Source organism: Prunus persica, chromosome G6 (genome assembly GCF_000346465.2).
Source record: "Prunus persica cultivar Lovell chromosome G6, Prunus_persica_NCBIv2, whole genome shotgun sequence".
NCBI classification, from domain to species: Eukaryota; Viridiplantae; Streptophyta; class Magnoliopsida; order Rosales; family Rosaceae; genus Prunus; species Prunus persica.
This window is the reverse complement of record NC_034014.1, coordinates 26,662,684-26,677,654: the sequence shown is the minus strand read 5'-3', so window position 1 is coordinate 26,677,654 and position 14,971 is coordinate 26,662,684. Positions and strand designations below refer to the sequence as shown.

The following is a 14,971-nucleotide window of genomic DNA, read 5'->3' as shown; positions in this document are numbered from 1 at the left end:
TATTGAACGGAAGTTCAAATTTAATAAATCAATAATCTGCATAAGATGAATAGAACAGCTACATAGGTGACGCAAAACTTGAGGCCCTGCTACGGGCAACGTTGATATACCACCAAAGAAAGAAAGATTAAAACAGATTTACATTAACAAAGTAAAACGAATTTCATCTAGCTCTGCCATGGAGTGTGGAAATGTTACTGCTCACATGCCTTGAAAGAGTCACAAGTGAACTTTCTCTTCAAAACTTGACCATGGAGTGTGGAAATGTTACTGCTCACAGGCCTTGAAAACAAAGAGTTCAATAAGTGAATTTAGTGGCTGTTATTTGCCCTCTGCGGCCATCCTTTTGCGTATCTCATGAGCTGTGTTGAATATGCCAAGGGTAGGCTTCTCGCACACAAAGCACTTCTTGTTCTTTGAATGATGCTGTGAATGAAAAACGCAGATTGACGTTAGAAAATGCTGGAAAGAAACCCAAAATGGAAACAAAAAGACTCGATTATACTTGATTCGCAAGTCTAAAACGACAACTGAATTCCACAAGAGTTATTGCAACCACAGGAGTTAAGATGATGATACATTAAGAAAGAGGACTCACCTTTAGTGCACAGTGCTCGCAGAAGTAGTGGTTGCATTTAGTCACAACAGGATCAACAAATGGTTGGCGGCAGATGAAACATGCAAACGGCAACGAGCCATCCTCATCATCCTCGTCATCTTCGTCAGTCTGGTCCACATCATCCTCACCCAAAGCTAAATTTCTCTTCCTTATTTTCTCTGCTTCGTCCCACTCCCTTTCCATCTGCCACCCAGACTTGTAGTCTCCACGATCATGCATAAACTTGCAGGAATCTCCATAACCACAGTAGCCAGTCTCTTTGTAATCCTTACAGATGTCTGGCTGGTAATCAAATCTTGTGGTAGCTCTGATGTGAGCAGAAGCCCTGAGAGGCCCATGGGAACCTCCCGCTTTCTCACTGGCCACTGTTAGCTCTCTTCGGAACCCAGCCTTGTAATCAGTATATCCATGGATCCCTTTATACAACTTGTCGTTCTCAGTGCCTTTGCTCTTCCCCTTCAAAGCTTCCTCTGCCTGCTTAAGAACTCTCTCACGAACTGCTCGAGCATCTCTAGAGAAGTCTGTCTCAGTCTCCAAAGTCGCAGTTGCTCTACTATCATGTTCAACTTGGATTTCTTTGGAAGACTTGAACTCAAAGATTGCACCACTACCAGGAGTAGAGCTCTTAGCAGGTCCACTAGAAAAATACAGCTTGCCATCAAGCTTTGAGGCTTTTCTTTGACTTGGTAATGATGTGCCCCCAGATTTTGAGCCGTCATCCTCCTCATCTTCATCAACCCTTCGCTTTCTAATGTTTTGCTTCTTTATTGGCTTCCGGAAGAAGTTGCAAACTAGAAATGCAAAAGAACAATGTCAAAAACTTAATAGTGTATACAATGGAAACAGATGGAAAAAATCCAAACAGTACTAAACATACCTTCTCCAGGTTCTGCATTTCCACCTGAATCCGCCATATAGACACAAGCAACCAAAGCAAGGAAGCGGTTCAATCACTGTTACTTGGGCTATTGCAGCTGAGTCGCCTAATTAGGGTTTTGAGGGGTAATTTTTCCCTTTTTATGGCCGCTGCTGACAAAAAAACAAATTTCACTTAATAATTTAACAAAAAAACTCAAACAAACAGAGAAACCATCATACATGGATTTATACAAGAATGTCATAAAATGCAGTGAAACTCAACCAATTGGAAATCAACCAACTTAAAATTTATTGGAAAAAGGAGAAAAGATATGTATAAATTCCATTATATTCTGTGGTTTATCAGTACTCTAAAATAAAAAAATTCAGAAAATAAATACCTCCTATATGAAGATGAATCAATCAAGCAAAATATCATTCAATCATCAAATCTTTCAAAGGTATGCACTATCATATTTCCTTCTTAGACTCTGTCTAACAAGCCTTCATAGAACATAATCTACATAGAACCCAATTTAGACAAGCTCATGCCAAGTCTATTCAAAGCTTGATTTTTCATAACAGTAGAACAACTTTCAACAGCCTTCAATGGAAAAAATTGCAGAGAAGCATCAAATGAACAATTCAACATAAGCAGGATCTCAGAAATTACAAGTAACCCATGAATAGCATCACTGAGCAAATATCATTCAGACTTCTGAGTACTAGAGACTTCAAATGAGATTTAAAAAAAACAAAAAAAAGAACTGAAAAAACTGAAACCAAAGAATTCTATAACCAGAATAGGAAACACAGTGGACCCATAATGCCGGAATTGGACATACCCTGAAAAATGGGCGGAAGTGGCCGGAATTGCGATTCCAAAACCGGCCAAACCCTAACTCGAAAATTAACCTGCCAAACCTAGAAATTCTCAAATCCTACCCAACCATCAAGTAGAACACGAAAAATAGTCGAAAATCCATACCTTACTCAACTGATTTGGTGCCGGAAGACGGCGTGCAACGGCGGCGAAATTTCGCCTGAAACCGGTCGGATTTCGAGATTTTCCGACGAAACTGTGAAGGCAGAACGGCAGGGGAGGGTCGGGCTTGGCGGCGGAGCTGAAGCCGGTGCGTTTGGGTCCGATCACGATGGTCGGGGTGTGGTATGGCGGTGGTTATGAGGGTTTGGCCGTAACTGTCGCTGGGGGGTGGGTTTCGCGAGCTAGAGGAGAGAGAGAATGAGAGAGAGAGAAGAGAAAGTCAAATTTTAAAATCTGATTTTCTGCCTAATTACGGTTTTGCCCCTCCCTAAGCTTGGATTGGACTAGACAAATTTTTATCCCATGTTTGTTTTGACTTGCTCCAATCCAAGCTTAGGGAGGGGCAGTGAGTCTTTCTTTCAAATTCTGCTTGCACCGTTGCATAGAGAGATAACGAAGGAAGCACGAGGTCAAATTTTTACTGACCCATGGGCCAAACCGACCAATACTGCGGTTCTCGAGTTGGATCGGGTCAAAAATGAAACCCGAAGTTGGGCCGACCCGAACATACAAGGTTCGGTTCTGGTTTTTTAGTCGGTTCTGGGTTGAGCCCAAAATCAATTTTTTTTTCTTTCCAAAAGCCCAATATTGTTGAATTTTCAAAAGCCCAATATTGTTTATTTTTTTAACAATACCAGTTTTTCAAGCAGCCCATCAATTAAAGGTTTTCCTTGCCCAAATTATGTAAATTCAACTATAACCTGTTTTTTTTTTTTTTTTTTAAAAGTATCTAAACTATCAAATTAAATTTCACAATCATCATAAAACTACGAAATTAAATTTTAAAACCCATGACCAAAAAAAAAAAAAGGTAAAGCACCAAATATATTCACTTGTATCAGTTAAGGGAGCTGCAAACAAAACATGTTTTGCAGCTCCCATGGCTTCTCCATCATCATTGTTCCAATTCGACAAAGTGTCAAACCTGCATCCTGATCAAATATCACAACTATAGAATATCATAGCAGGAAATGATTAGTTCAGCACAAAATGACAGAATCTAAACCTTTGAAAAACAAATATAGACCAGTCATTCAATCAATAAATAATTATTCAATAAAAAAACTAATTAACCCAAATATTAGCATTCATTCATCAATAAGATACTAACACAAACATGCTACATAAGGAAAAAAGGGAGAAAACAAATAAAAGAATGAATGCATTTAATCAACAACAAGTTAAGTAGATTCATGCCAAAAATACAGATTCAAGACAACTCAATTAAATAAATTGAAACAGATTCAAGGCTAACAATCGAGCCTAAAATACACAGATAAAAAAATCAGAAATTAAATCTGAAAACAATAAAGAAAGCATCCAAACATAAACAAAACTAAATTCCATGTATGTCTACGTCTAGGAAAATGTAGTAATAGAGTGCAGAAGGGCAAAGCTAAGCCTGAATTTCATCTTTCAAATTGATGAAAACCACATTGCTAATTTATTCATAAATTTTATCACATCGAAATCAATTATATTAATACGATACCTCAGTCCAAAGACACAATTCGAGGCACTTCGGACCACTGTGATCATGTTACAAAGAACAAATTAGATAATTCACAACACTGAGTACAGAAAAATTGAACAGAGTATACAATGAAATCATTGACATGAAAATGTCATAGTATAAGAGTGCTTACCAGAAAGCTGCAACGCAACAATCTGCAGAACAAACAGAACACAGGAAGATTAAAATTGAAGGTCAGATCATATTCACATAAAGAAAGAAAATACCAAAAATCCATACATCTAGAGTAAAGCCATGTGGAGCTGATGATTTAAAAATATATAATTCTAATTCTCCCATTCCTTTTAAGCCACACACAGAGATTGAGATAGAAATATTTATACCTTCAATTTTGCCTATTAATCCAAACCCACAGAGACTAAGCACAACAACTGCAAAATTAAGAAAAAATTGCGTTAATTTCAACAGAATACCAAAATTTCGAAACCCTAATAATCTACTAAATTAGGGAAAATGAAAACAACTAAGAATCCAAACCAAATACATACAAATTACCTTAGAATGAACCAGAGCCCTCCAAAATTTACAAGGATTCGCTCCAAAAATCAATGATATTGGATTGATGTTTGGTTAGGTTTGGAGAAAGAGAATGAGTCTCGCGTCTCTAAGGGCTCGTTTGGTACACAGGACTGTCTTGGCATGGACTATGTTTAGGGACTGGTTTGGCTTGGCTTGGCTTGGTCTAAGTTGGATAACACTTATCCTGCGTTTGGTGTATGCTTGGACTATGATTAGAATTTTTTTTATGTTTTCAAAAATATCTATATATATATGTATATATGTATTTTATAATATATATAATATATATGTATATATACATACATATAATATATATATGTATATATACATGTATATAAGTATATTATAATAATATTATATATTTTAAATAATATAAACGTACATACATATATATATATAAGTGTATATAGGTGTATATATGTATATTATAATATACATGGGTATAATACATATACATATATTTATATATATGTATGTATAATATAATATATATAATATATATGGGTATGTTATAATAATAATAATAATATACATGTATATAAGTGTATATATGTATATTATATATGTATTTATATATACATATACATTATATATATTATAAAATACATATGTATATATAATATATGTATATATATTATATATTATAATATACATATATATATACGTATATACATGTATATAATATATGTGTATATAGGTGTATCTATATATTATAATATATACATGGGTATAATACATATACATATATATGTATATTATAATAGATAATATATATGGGTATGTTATAATAATAATATACATGTATATATGTATATTATAATATATATACATATAGTATAAATATATAATGTATATGTGTATATACGTGTGTATATGTATATTATAATACATACATGGGTATAATATATATACACATATATGTATATATACTTATATATATATTACATATATACATGTATGCTATTATTATAATATTAATATGTATTTGTATATGAGTATATTATAATAATAATATACGTGTATATATCTATATGTATTTATATATTATATATGTATATATGTGTTTATATATATATATGTATATACGTGTATATATGTACATTAATATATAATATAATATATATTACATATATACATGTATACATGTATGTATTATTATAATATTAATATGTATGTGTATATGAGTATATTATAATAATAATATATGTGTATATATCTATATGTATTTATATATATTATATATGTATATATGTATTTATATATATACATGTATATGTGTATATACATGTATATATGTACATTATAGTATATGTGTATGTAATAATAATAATAATAATAATAATAATAATAATAATAATATATGTTATTAGTATTACAATATAATATATGCATCTTATATATTGGTGAACATAGGACTAGCTAATCCTCCCTTTCTACATGGGTTTAGTAGTCCCCTCCTAGTGAGGTATTTTTGGTGGGCCCGGTATCTGCAATCCCATCTAAGACTAGAATTAAATGAAACAAACATGATACTAAATTTAGTCCAATCCAGTCCAAGCCAAGCCTGTGTACCAAACGACCCCTAAGAGACTTAAAGATGTGACTAAGAGAGAGAGAGAGAGAGAGAGAGAGAGAGAGAGAGAGAGAGCGAGCGCGATAGAGACGAGTTGAGAGAGAGACAGAGAGACAGAGAGAGCGCGCGATAGAGATGGCGGCCGATGAGGTAGGGTTAGTCTCAGATCGGGAGAGAAATAGTGTAGGGTTTCGTGAGTGAGTCTAAGAGGGTTAGTGAAAAAATTTATATATACTAAAGCCCAATGCAACTAAACACTGTAGCTAAGGACAGTGTAATGACGGAAATGCCCCTCATTTTTCTGCTGTTTCTTTTTTTTTTCCTGCTGCACAGTACATTGACGAAAATGCCCTTGACTAAACAGCTTCTTTTGTTCCCGTTTTTGCCCCTCCTCCTTCGTTGAGAGGGTTTGGTTCGCAGAGACAAAGCCCTGGCTTCAGTTTGTTTCCAACCAGCTGGTTGGGGGGCAGCCATGGGAGAACAGTGTTCGTTGCTGGAGATGCGTTGGAGGCCGTCGATATTTGCTTGGGAGGTGAGCTGCAAATCCAGCCGCGCTTTCAATCTTCGTGTCACAGATTTGGGATCGGGAGATTTCTTCTTTTCTACACCCTTCGACTCAGGCTTCCATCTTTCTTCCTTGCGAATATTTGCATGGTTTGTCTTCAGGTATGCATCTCATCAACTTTTTAACAGATCTTTGGGTCTTTATTTCATGAATTTGATTGTTGGTTTGTAGAGTTGTGTTGATTTTTTTGGTTATTTTGATTTCAGATTCTTGGTAATCTCTAATGGTTTATTTAGTTATTTTTTAGGAATTTGGGTTCATTTATTTGATTCCTTTGATTTTAGGTTTTTGGATAAAGCATTGGAAAGCAAAGACTGAGCATGTTTTTATTTTTTTTTTATTTTTTATTGAATTGATGGCAGCTTTCCAAATTGATAGATTTCAGGTTTGCCAAATTCTGTAACGAAGCAATAAAGGATCAAAAGCTACAGAATTTTTGTCCTTTTACAGAGGAAAAACTATTTTGACAATATATATAATGGATAGGAATAATAAAGAAACAGTTATAAGGCATCAATATTTTTGTCCTTGGTATTGACCATCAAATTAGTCTTTGTACCCTAATAATGGTTGATCTAAGGCATAGGTCTGCAAAATGGAAAACTCTTTCTAACCATTCATGTGATACTGCATTAGACAATTGTCTGAGTACTCAGGCCTCTGCATTAGACATTGTATTTTAGGAAAATTTGACAACTTTGAGGCAGACTGCATGTTTTGACCCAGTACCTCAACTCTTTTTTTGGTACTGAACTCTAGCCTTTTGAAGGATTTTGGATGGTGGGGTAATGCTGATTTAGAAAACTTAGCCCATTGTGAACTATGAAAGCAATAGAAGAGCTCTTAGCCTATTGTTCACGTTTTCCCCAACTCATGCCACGGCTTGGCACCAGAATCTATCCAGGGACCTAACAGAGAGTATAATCGTTACATTGTAACATGGCATTCCCATGTCCTTTATGCTTTCATGCCCAATGTATGAAATTATATTCAACCAAAAGCACCAAACAGAACAAAAGCTGTACCAACCTACAAAAAACACAGATACAAATGAAATAAAAAATTGCACAGGAAGTTGCCGCTTAAGCGTTAAACATGCTCTGTTGTATTTTTCTTTGAAATTGAATCTTCATGTGAGTAGTTGATTCTGATTATGCTCAGACTTGAAAATTTTGGTGAATTATCTAGCGCTTCTCCATAGCCAGATATAGTATACATAAGCTGATCAAGCTATCAAACTACAGTAGAGATTTTTCTTTCTTTTAGTTTTTTGTCAAGGAATTTTTTGTCAAGAGACTTTTTTTTTTTTTCTTATTATTTTTTTTTTGTCAAAATAGAAATTGGCAATTATTTTATCTTAGATGGAAGAATCAAATAGAACTGACTTGCTTCTATCAGTACGTATGCACATTCATCTTTCTAACTATGTACTCCACAACTATGATTGTCTTGCCTTCGCCAATCGGTATTCGGTACTAATGAGTTTTTGTGCGGACATGTTCTTTAATTTCTGCAGAATTCAGAAATTTCAAGGATTAATATATAGAAGCTGATACAATGAGGCCAACCATTTTCTTGCATTTTTTGGTGGGAATATTCGTTAGCTTGAGTGCTTTCTGCATCATTAATGCAGAAGACCCATATTTGTATTATACATGGATAGTTACATATGGACTTGAGTTGTAGTTTCATTTAAGTTGCCAAAACAATATAAAGTAGGTATAAATTAGGTATAAATTAGGTCAAAATGCTTCTGTAGAGGACTGTTCTGTATGTATGGAATTTTCATCTTTGTGGAAATATGAATGGTATGTTAGAAAGTGAATTCATATAGACTGCATAGTTGGAATTTTGAGTCCTTAGGTTTATTTTTGTGCAAAGTCTTCTGTTAGAAGATTGATTGAAGAGCTATTTCTTTCCTTTTTCAGTCTCTCTTCTATCACTTGAAAGGCTAAAGCACCTGCAAAGGCATAAATTATAGCTCATGAGAGCAATACTTTTTTTGTATAAATATTTTTAAAGGATGAGACATAGGAGGATCTTTGAAAATGATGGTCTAGAATGGATATTTTGCAGACCAAAGTTTGAGAGGTCTGTTATTGGGAATGCATAATTGTATCCGAAAGCTTCCCGTGATGAACTTAAGATCTTTGAAAATTATGCATAATTGCATAATTGGTTGTTGGTTAGGAGATTTTTCGTCCTTTGTAGAGTTGGGTTCATTTATTTGGTTATTTTGATTTTAGGTTCTTGGGTAATCTATAATGCTTTATTTAGTTATTTTTTACGAATTTGGGTTCATTTATTTTGTTACTTTGATTTCAGGTTTTTGGATAAAACATTGGAAAGCAAAGATTAAACATGCTTTTTTTTTTATTGAAATTTTTTTCTGTTTTTTATCTGCTGTTGGCTGTTGCATTCTAAATTTTTTTTGTTTTTTATATGCTATTGGCTGTTGCATTCTGCTGTTTCTGTTTTTTATCTGCTGTTAGAATTGCTGTTTGCTGTTGCATTTTAAACAAGCAAAAAAGAAGTGGACATTAATCAAGTTTTGCTAAAATAGAAACTAAGAATGATTAACTAGCAACCATGCTGATAAAGTGCTATCTATGTTGTAGAGTTCTTGCCTGAATGTGTATGGTTTGTCCTTTAAAATTATAATTGACCATAATATTCTAGATATTAGAATTGCTGCAGACTTATGTAGATCACAGTCTGTCCAACAATTCAATCCTGAGTGAGAGAGTGGTTTTGTGATTTTGATTGTTTAGGGTGGCTTGGTGGGCTTGGTTGATTATGAGTTTTGAATCAAATGTACTCATTGTGTATATCTGTTTAACTAAGCTTGATATTAATATACGCATATTGTTTTGAGCCATGTTCTATCTTTAGCGTATTTTTTATTTATTTTTTACAAATTTGGATTCATTTATTTGGTTACTTTGATTTCAAGTTTTGGGGTAATCCCTAATGTTTTATTTATTTATTTTTTACGAATTTGGGTTCATTCCTGCTGTTACTTTGATTTCAGGTTCTTGAGTAATCCCTATTGCTATATAAGAGAAGTTGAGGTATTTAAATTTCAGAACATATTGGGTTCTATCAGGAAGGGAATTGAATCTCACAGATTAGCTCAGGTATTTCCGTCATTGTTATTATTAATTTTTTAAATCAATTGTCAATTCAATGACTTTGCTCTCTTTGAGAAATCTTAGAAATGGAAATCATTCTCAATTTCTGTTTTTATTGCAGATAAAACATTAGAAAGCAAAAACTAAGGATGCTTTTTTTTATTGAAAAAATTTTCTTTTTTGTTCTGCTGTTGGTTGTTGTATTCTAAATATGGAAAAAAAAATTAGTGATAAAACACAAGGAAAAAAGAAGTGAAGACAAAATAGAAATTAGGAATGATTAACCAGCAACCATGCTGATAAAGTGCCATCTTCCCTTCTTAGATTGACTCTCCAGCATATGATGTCTGGGAAAACATATGGTTTACTTTCTTTGTTCAATATGCTTGATACATAAATTCTGAAAATTGTATGGCCTGATTGAGTAGGCATGCTGTAGATTTCTTGCTTGAATATGTATGGTTTGTTCTTTAAAATTACAATTAAACATAATATTCTAGATATTAAGATTGTCGCAACCTTATGTAGATCACAGTTTGTGCAACGATTTGATCCTGAGTGAGAGAATGGTTTTGTGATTTTGATTGTCTAGGGTGACTTTTGATTGAGATGTTTGATTGAGTTGTCAAGACAAAGGGAATGTAAATCTAGATCAACACTTATAGAAAATTAAAGTTATATATTGAAGTTTTGGGTTTTTAGAATTAGAGAGGTTGAACAAACAGAAATCATGCTACAATGTACCTGGAATGAATATTTGTGCTGCCTCCTTTAAGAAATCTATATCTGTTATGTCTTCGACCTGTCCAAGTTAGCATATATTAGTTAAACTGTACATTAGTATTTATCAAGCAGTTTAGAAAGTGTCACCTTATAAAACAAGGCTAAATCCTCTCTCTCCCAGTTTATTCGCTACATTGAAGTTGTTTGTTACAACTAACACTCGTTTTCAATTGAAGAGTGGTTGTTCTACATCATTCTTCACAACTTCAGCTCTTTCTTTACATATACTCTCATTCATATAGCCTTCTGTGTTCCCTGTTTCATTCTTATTATCAGAGCATTGATTGTTTGCAACAATAAAATATATGTGTTTGTGTGAGTGAAAAAGAGAAAAAAAAAAGAGAAGGGTGGTAGCACTATACCTTCCATTCTCAAGTATTTCTTTCATATGAAGAATTTGTTAGCTGGGAGATTTTTTGTCAAGAAACTTTCTTTCTTTCAGTTTTTTTGTGAAGAGATTTTTTGTCAACAGACTTTTGTTTTTCTCAAAATAGAAATTAACAATTATGTTATCTTAACCTCTTTTATCTTAACCGCTTTGGTGTACATCTTTATTGTTTCTAGCAGCGGACAGATCTAGAATGCTTTTGTATCAATTCTTTATTTATGTTCTGTAGAATAAAATTGTAGTCACAGACCATTTAGATTGATTAAAGAGAGAAAAAAACACATTGGTTTGATGAAAATACTAAATGCAAAACATACCTGGGTATAACAACAGCACACAACATGGTTGAGGTCATTTGGGACCGTTGTCAGAGTAAAGGCTTTAGCCTATCAGACAGTAAATTCAATACCAGTAACTTGATTCCCATATGTTACTACCACTGAACTCTTGCATTGGTCATCATTGCTTGGGTGTTCCATTGTATAAGTTTGATAATCACATGGATGCTGCAATGCAAACCCCAAAATATTACGATTGCAAAAGGATTATTTAGAATATCAGAATAAAACCAACAAGCCATACAAATGTTATAGATTGAAAAATCCCAAAATACTGATAAAGTGCCATCTTCCCTTCTATGTGTACTCTCTTTATGGTTCATGAAACTGTAGTGAAGTATCTGAAATTCAATTTGGTTTAATGATATACCAATTTAAATTTCTCTATCTGATTAATGTCATAGTTTGAGATATGCAATGGATTTCTTAGGTTCTGACTTCTGATCTCTTTGCACGATTTGATTGTTAGTTATAGTGTTAGATATGGAATTGATTTTTAGGTTCTGACTTCTGATACCATTACAGTATTACTATAGGCATCTATAGTATGGAATTGATATCTTCTTGGTTGAATTACTTGCTATTTACTCATGAGATTTGAAGTGTTGTATACTAATGACTGATTTGATTGGAAGCTACAGATTTTGAAATGAGGTATTTCTTCCTTAAAAATGTTTATCAATTATGTTGTTTGATAATTAAAAAAAAATGAGTTTTCTAACCCTAAACCCTCTAATATCTGAGTATATTGTTGAATCTTTTGGGTGTTTTGTTGAGATTCATTTTAGGGTAGAGCTTTTTGTAATTTAACGATAACTATAGAAATATTACGGAGTACCATTGTTTTATTCTATTTTGAGCTTATAAGAGCTGCATATTTGACTTTTGGAATGGGAATTGATTTGAAGAACAAATTTTTTTCAATTTCAAACCTTATAATCCTGTTTCTATGTTTCCTGTTTGTATTATCTGTTGCTGCTCCTTTATCATGTTTTATGGAATATATACATCTACCTTGATTTCCTCTTCCACCTTGATGCAAAATCGAGGTGACAGGGTGTTAAAAGGTTCTTAAGGGAAAGGCCATCCATGGTTGAAGAAGGGCAATGGATATACCATACACCCACCTAAATGAGGTCAGTTTCTTGACTTGCTGGTTACCAATTGGTTTGGTAGATTGGCAGGTGTTGTTTGTGTTTATCATTGTGGTTGTGTGTTTGTTTGACTTATGTCTGAAAAATATATAGATATATATATTCAGCTTTTACTTTGTGGTTTTCAAATGCCTCGAAGCCATTCTTTTCAGCTTTAAAATTTTTATTTTCAGTTTATTCTTTTGCTTAATTTTTTGTCTTTGGTTTTTTTAACTGTTTGCTGAAAAACTATGTAAGAGAGTTGAATTTTGCACAGATTTAAATATCTGGGGAATCTTGCATAAATTCATTTACTCATGTTTATTCTTTTGTCTTCCTCATTTAATATTGTTATGCAAGAGAGTGAATTTAACAAGATATCATTTCTATGTCCTCCTGTTTGCGTTGCTATTTATTATACAGGATATCAATTTATTTTCTTTCCTCAGTTTCTTCTCTGTCCTCTTCTTTGTTTTTTATTTGCTTAATCGTTTGCTTTATCACATAACCATTAGGAAAATGTCTTCATTCTCATCTTGACAATAATAACTAATGTTAACACAAGTATTATTTAAACAATTAATATATCCTAAAATTATCAGTTGCAAAATAATGCATACATTGTATGAAATCTTTCTTCTGAACAAAAGCAATGTAGAGATTTTCTTAATTTGATTTTGCTTTTTCCATTTGCCTTCATTTGGAATGGATGAAGATGTACAAGATTGCATCATTGTTCATAGTGAATTGTATTATTTTATTATGCAGAATATTGTTTCAAATGCATGTTCACCCTTAAATCCGTATTATCTTTGTGGTTTTCATTAAATTACTACATTTCTTTGGGCACTTCTCTGTCTCTGTGATTCTTATTTTTCATTGTCAAGTAAACATTTTATGTATGATTATCTTGGTAGTGACCTATTGTTTCTTCGTTTAGCATTTTGAACTATTTGAAAATTTTAACTATGTTTATATGAAGATGCTGATACTTCCTTTCAATCATGTGACATATCAATAATAGTCTTTAATTTTCTGAGATTGATTCAATGGCAGCAAAGGAAGATTGATGTAACAATTAGCAGGGAGTTGCTATAGGATTCTATGCAATGAAGTGTTTCCACTACTTCAACAACAAAATAAATGAGGTGGGAACAAAGATTGCTGCATAATTGAAAGAACAGAGGAAATCTGATTATTCAGGAGCTGAATATGGTCATTAAGTCTTCATGCTCAACAAAATCACCCCACTCTGTAAACCGGAATTTGTATGAAGTTAGGTTTCAAATATGTTAATGAGATATGAGTACATGCTGTTTTGTGTAGTATCCTGGTATTTGTAGGTATTTTTAATCGCGATTTTATATGGTTAATTTTACTTAAAAATACAGGAATGGGTCGACTGTGTAGCAAATGGAGATGCTAGCATGTTGACAATAAAAATAGATGCGACAGAAAAATAGATGCAAAACCAAATGTTGATATATGCACTGTAGTAGAACATTTGCTTTACAATGGTCCGAGAATGCTTTTCTTTTTTTTTTTTCTATAAAAAAAAAAAAAACTATAAAAGCACCACATTAAGAATTACAAAACAAAACTAAAGGATTCTTAATGTACTTTATTGCACTTAAGTGAAACATAGAAAATGCCTCTACTTTATTTGACATAGTATTTGTGAGGAGACTTAAATTAATATATATAAAAATTACTTTTCTGCATTATCACGCAATTGTAGTCCTCCTATTTTACACTGTTAAAACCTCTTCAGGCCCAAAATTGTGTTTATCATGGTGTTAAGGTAGCACACAATTGCATGTAGTCCTCCTATTTTACACTGTTAAAACCTCTTCAGGCCCAAAATTGTGTTTATCATGGTGTTAAGGTAGCACACAATTGCATGTAGTCCTCCTATTTTACATTGTTAAAGCCTCTTTAGACCCAAAATTGTGTGTTATCGTAGTGTTAAGGTAGCAAATCATGAAATTGGTCCTTTAATCCTCTAACAATTTCTTATTAATTGTTTTATTGTTAAACGTGGCTTCTTATATACGAAAGGATTTTCCTCAAACACCACATATTTCCCAAACCCGTCTTCTTCAAGTCAACTATGCTAAAACATTGCAATCAGTTCCTAGAATCACACTCCCAAATTTTATTTCCCTTACCAAAACAAAAATTATCAAATTCAAATCCCCAGTCCCGTTAACCGTATAAGAACGAATTTGAATTAAAACCCTGTAGTAAAAGAACGAACATATCTTTAAACAGAGTTACCCAAACAGCAGCATATCATCTTTACCAAAAAGGAACTATCCTAAAGCAAAGAAGCGAAGATAACGTTTAGGTTAATGTTTCTTCATTTTGATTTATTGACTTTTTTTTCCTTTTGTGTTGCCTCAAAATTCCTTCACAAAATTCGACTTGGCTATACTACTACGTGTTTTCTGCTCTCTTTCCTTCTGTTTTTTTCCCCCTCAGGCTT

The 14,971-nt window shown here is 33.0% G+C and overlaps 2 protein-coding genes across 5 annotated transcripts in view; one reads left to right on the top strand and one right to left on the bottom strand.

Annotated features, from left to right (window-relative positions):
- The window catches only part of LOC18775272 (zinc finger CCCH domain-containing protein 1), a 33,032-nt gene continuing 18,061 nt past the window's right edge, over positions 1-14,971 (bottom strand). Inside the window, exons 2-6 of one of the 2 annotated variants that reach the window (XM_020566903.1) lie at positions 2,466-2,704; positions 2,323-2,392; positions 1,497-1,645; positions 599-1,410; positions 1-426 (exon numbers count right to left, since the gene is read on the bottom strand). In XM_020566903.1, the coding sequence (XP_020422492.1) occupies positions 322-426; positions 599-1,410; positions 1,497-1,533 (954 nt within the window). In that variant the 5' untranslated portion in view covers positions 1,534-1,645; positions 2,323-2,392; positions 2,466-2,704 and the 3' untranslated portion in view covers positions 1-321. The remainder of the gene's footprint in view (positions 427-598; positions 1,411-1,496; positions 1,646-2,322; positions 2,393-2,465; positions 2,705-14,971) is intronic. The other variant, XM_020566902.1, reaches the window with a different exon arrangement.
- On the top strand, positions 6,537-13,962 carry LOC109949931. Of its 3 annotated transcripts, none has more exons than XR_002272253.1 (4): positions 6,537-6,814; positions 9,745-9,850; positions 12,410-12,489; positions 13,511-13,962. XR_002272253.1 is itself a non-coding variant. In XM_020566904.1 (3 exons), exons 1-3 carry the CDS (start codon positions 6,621-6,623, stop codon positions 13,582-13,584), a joined length of 342 nt encoding a protein of 113 aa, XP_020422493.1. In that variant the 5' UTR covers positions 6,538-6,620; the 3' UTR covers positions 13,585-13,953. The 3 variants fall into 3 exon arrangements, 1 of the variants encoding a protein (XP_020422493.1); XR_002272252.1 differs by having other exon boundaries at positions 6,539-6,814; positions 13,543-13,953; XM_020566904.1 differs by lacking the exon at positions 12,410-12,489 and having other exon boundaries at positions 6,538-6,814; positions 13,543-13,953.

Excerpts from the sequence above, each read along its gene's own strand:
- LOC109949931 (XM_020566904.1), top strand. The coding sequence starts at position 6,621 with ATGGGAGAACAGTGTTCGTTGCTGGAGATGCGTTGGAGGCCGTCGATA. Across the intron at positions 6,815-9,744 it reads TTTGCATGGTTTGTCTTCAG|GTTCTTGAGTAATCCCTATT; the intron begins GTATGCATCTCA and ends CTTTGATTTCAG. Across the intron at positions 9,851-13,542 it reads AATCTCACAGATTAGCTCAG|CAAAGGAAGATTGATGTAAC; the intron begins GTATTTCCGTCA and ends ATTCAATGGCAG.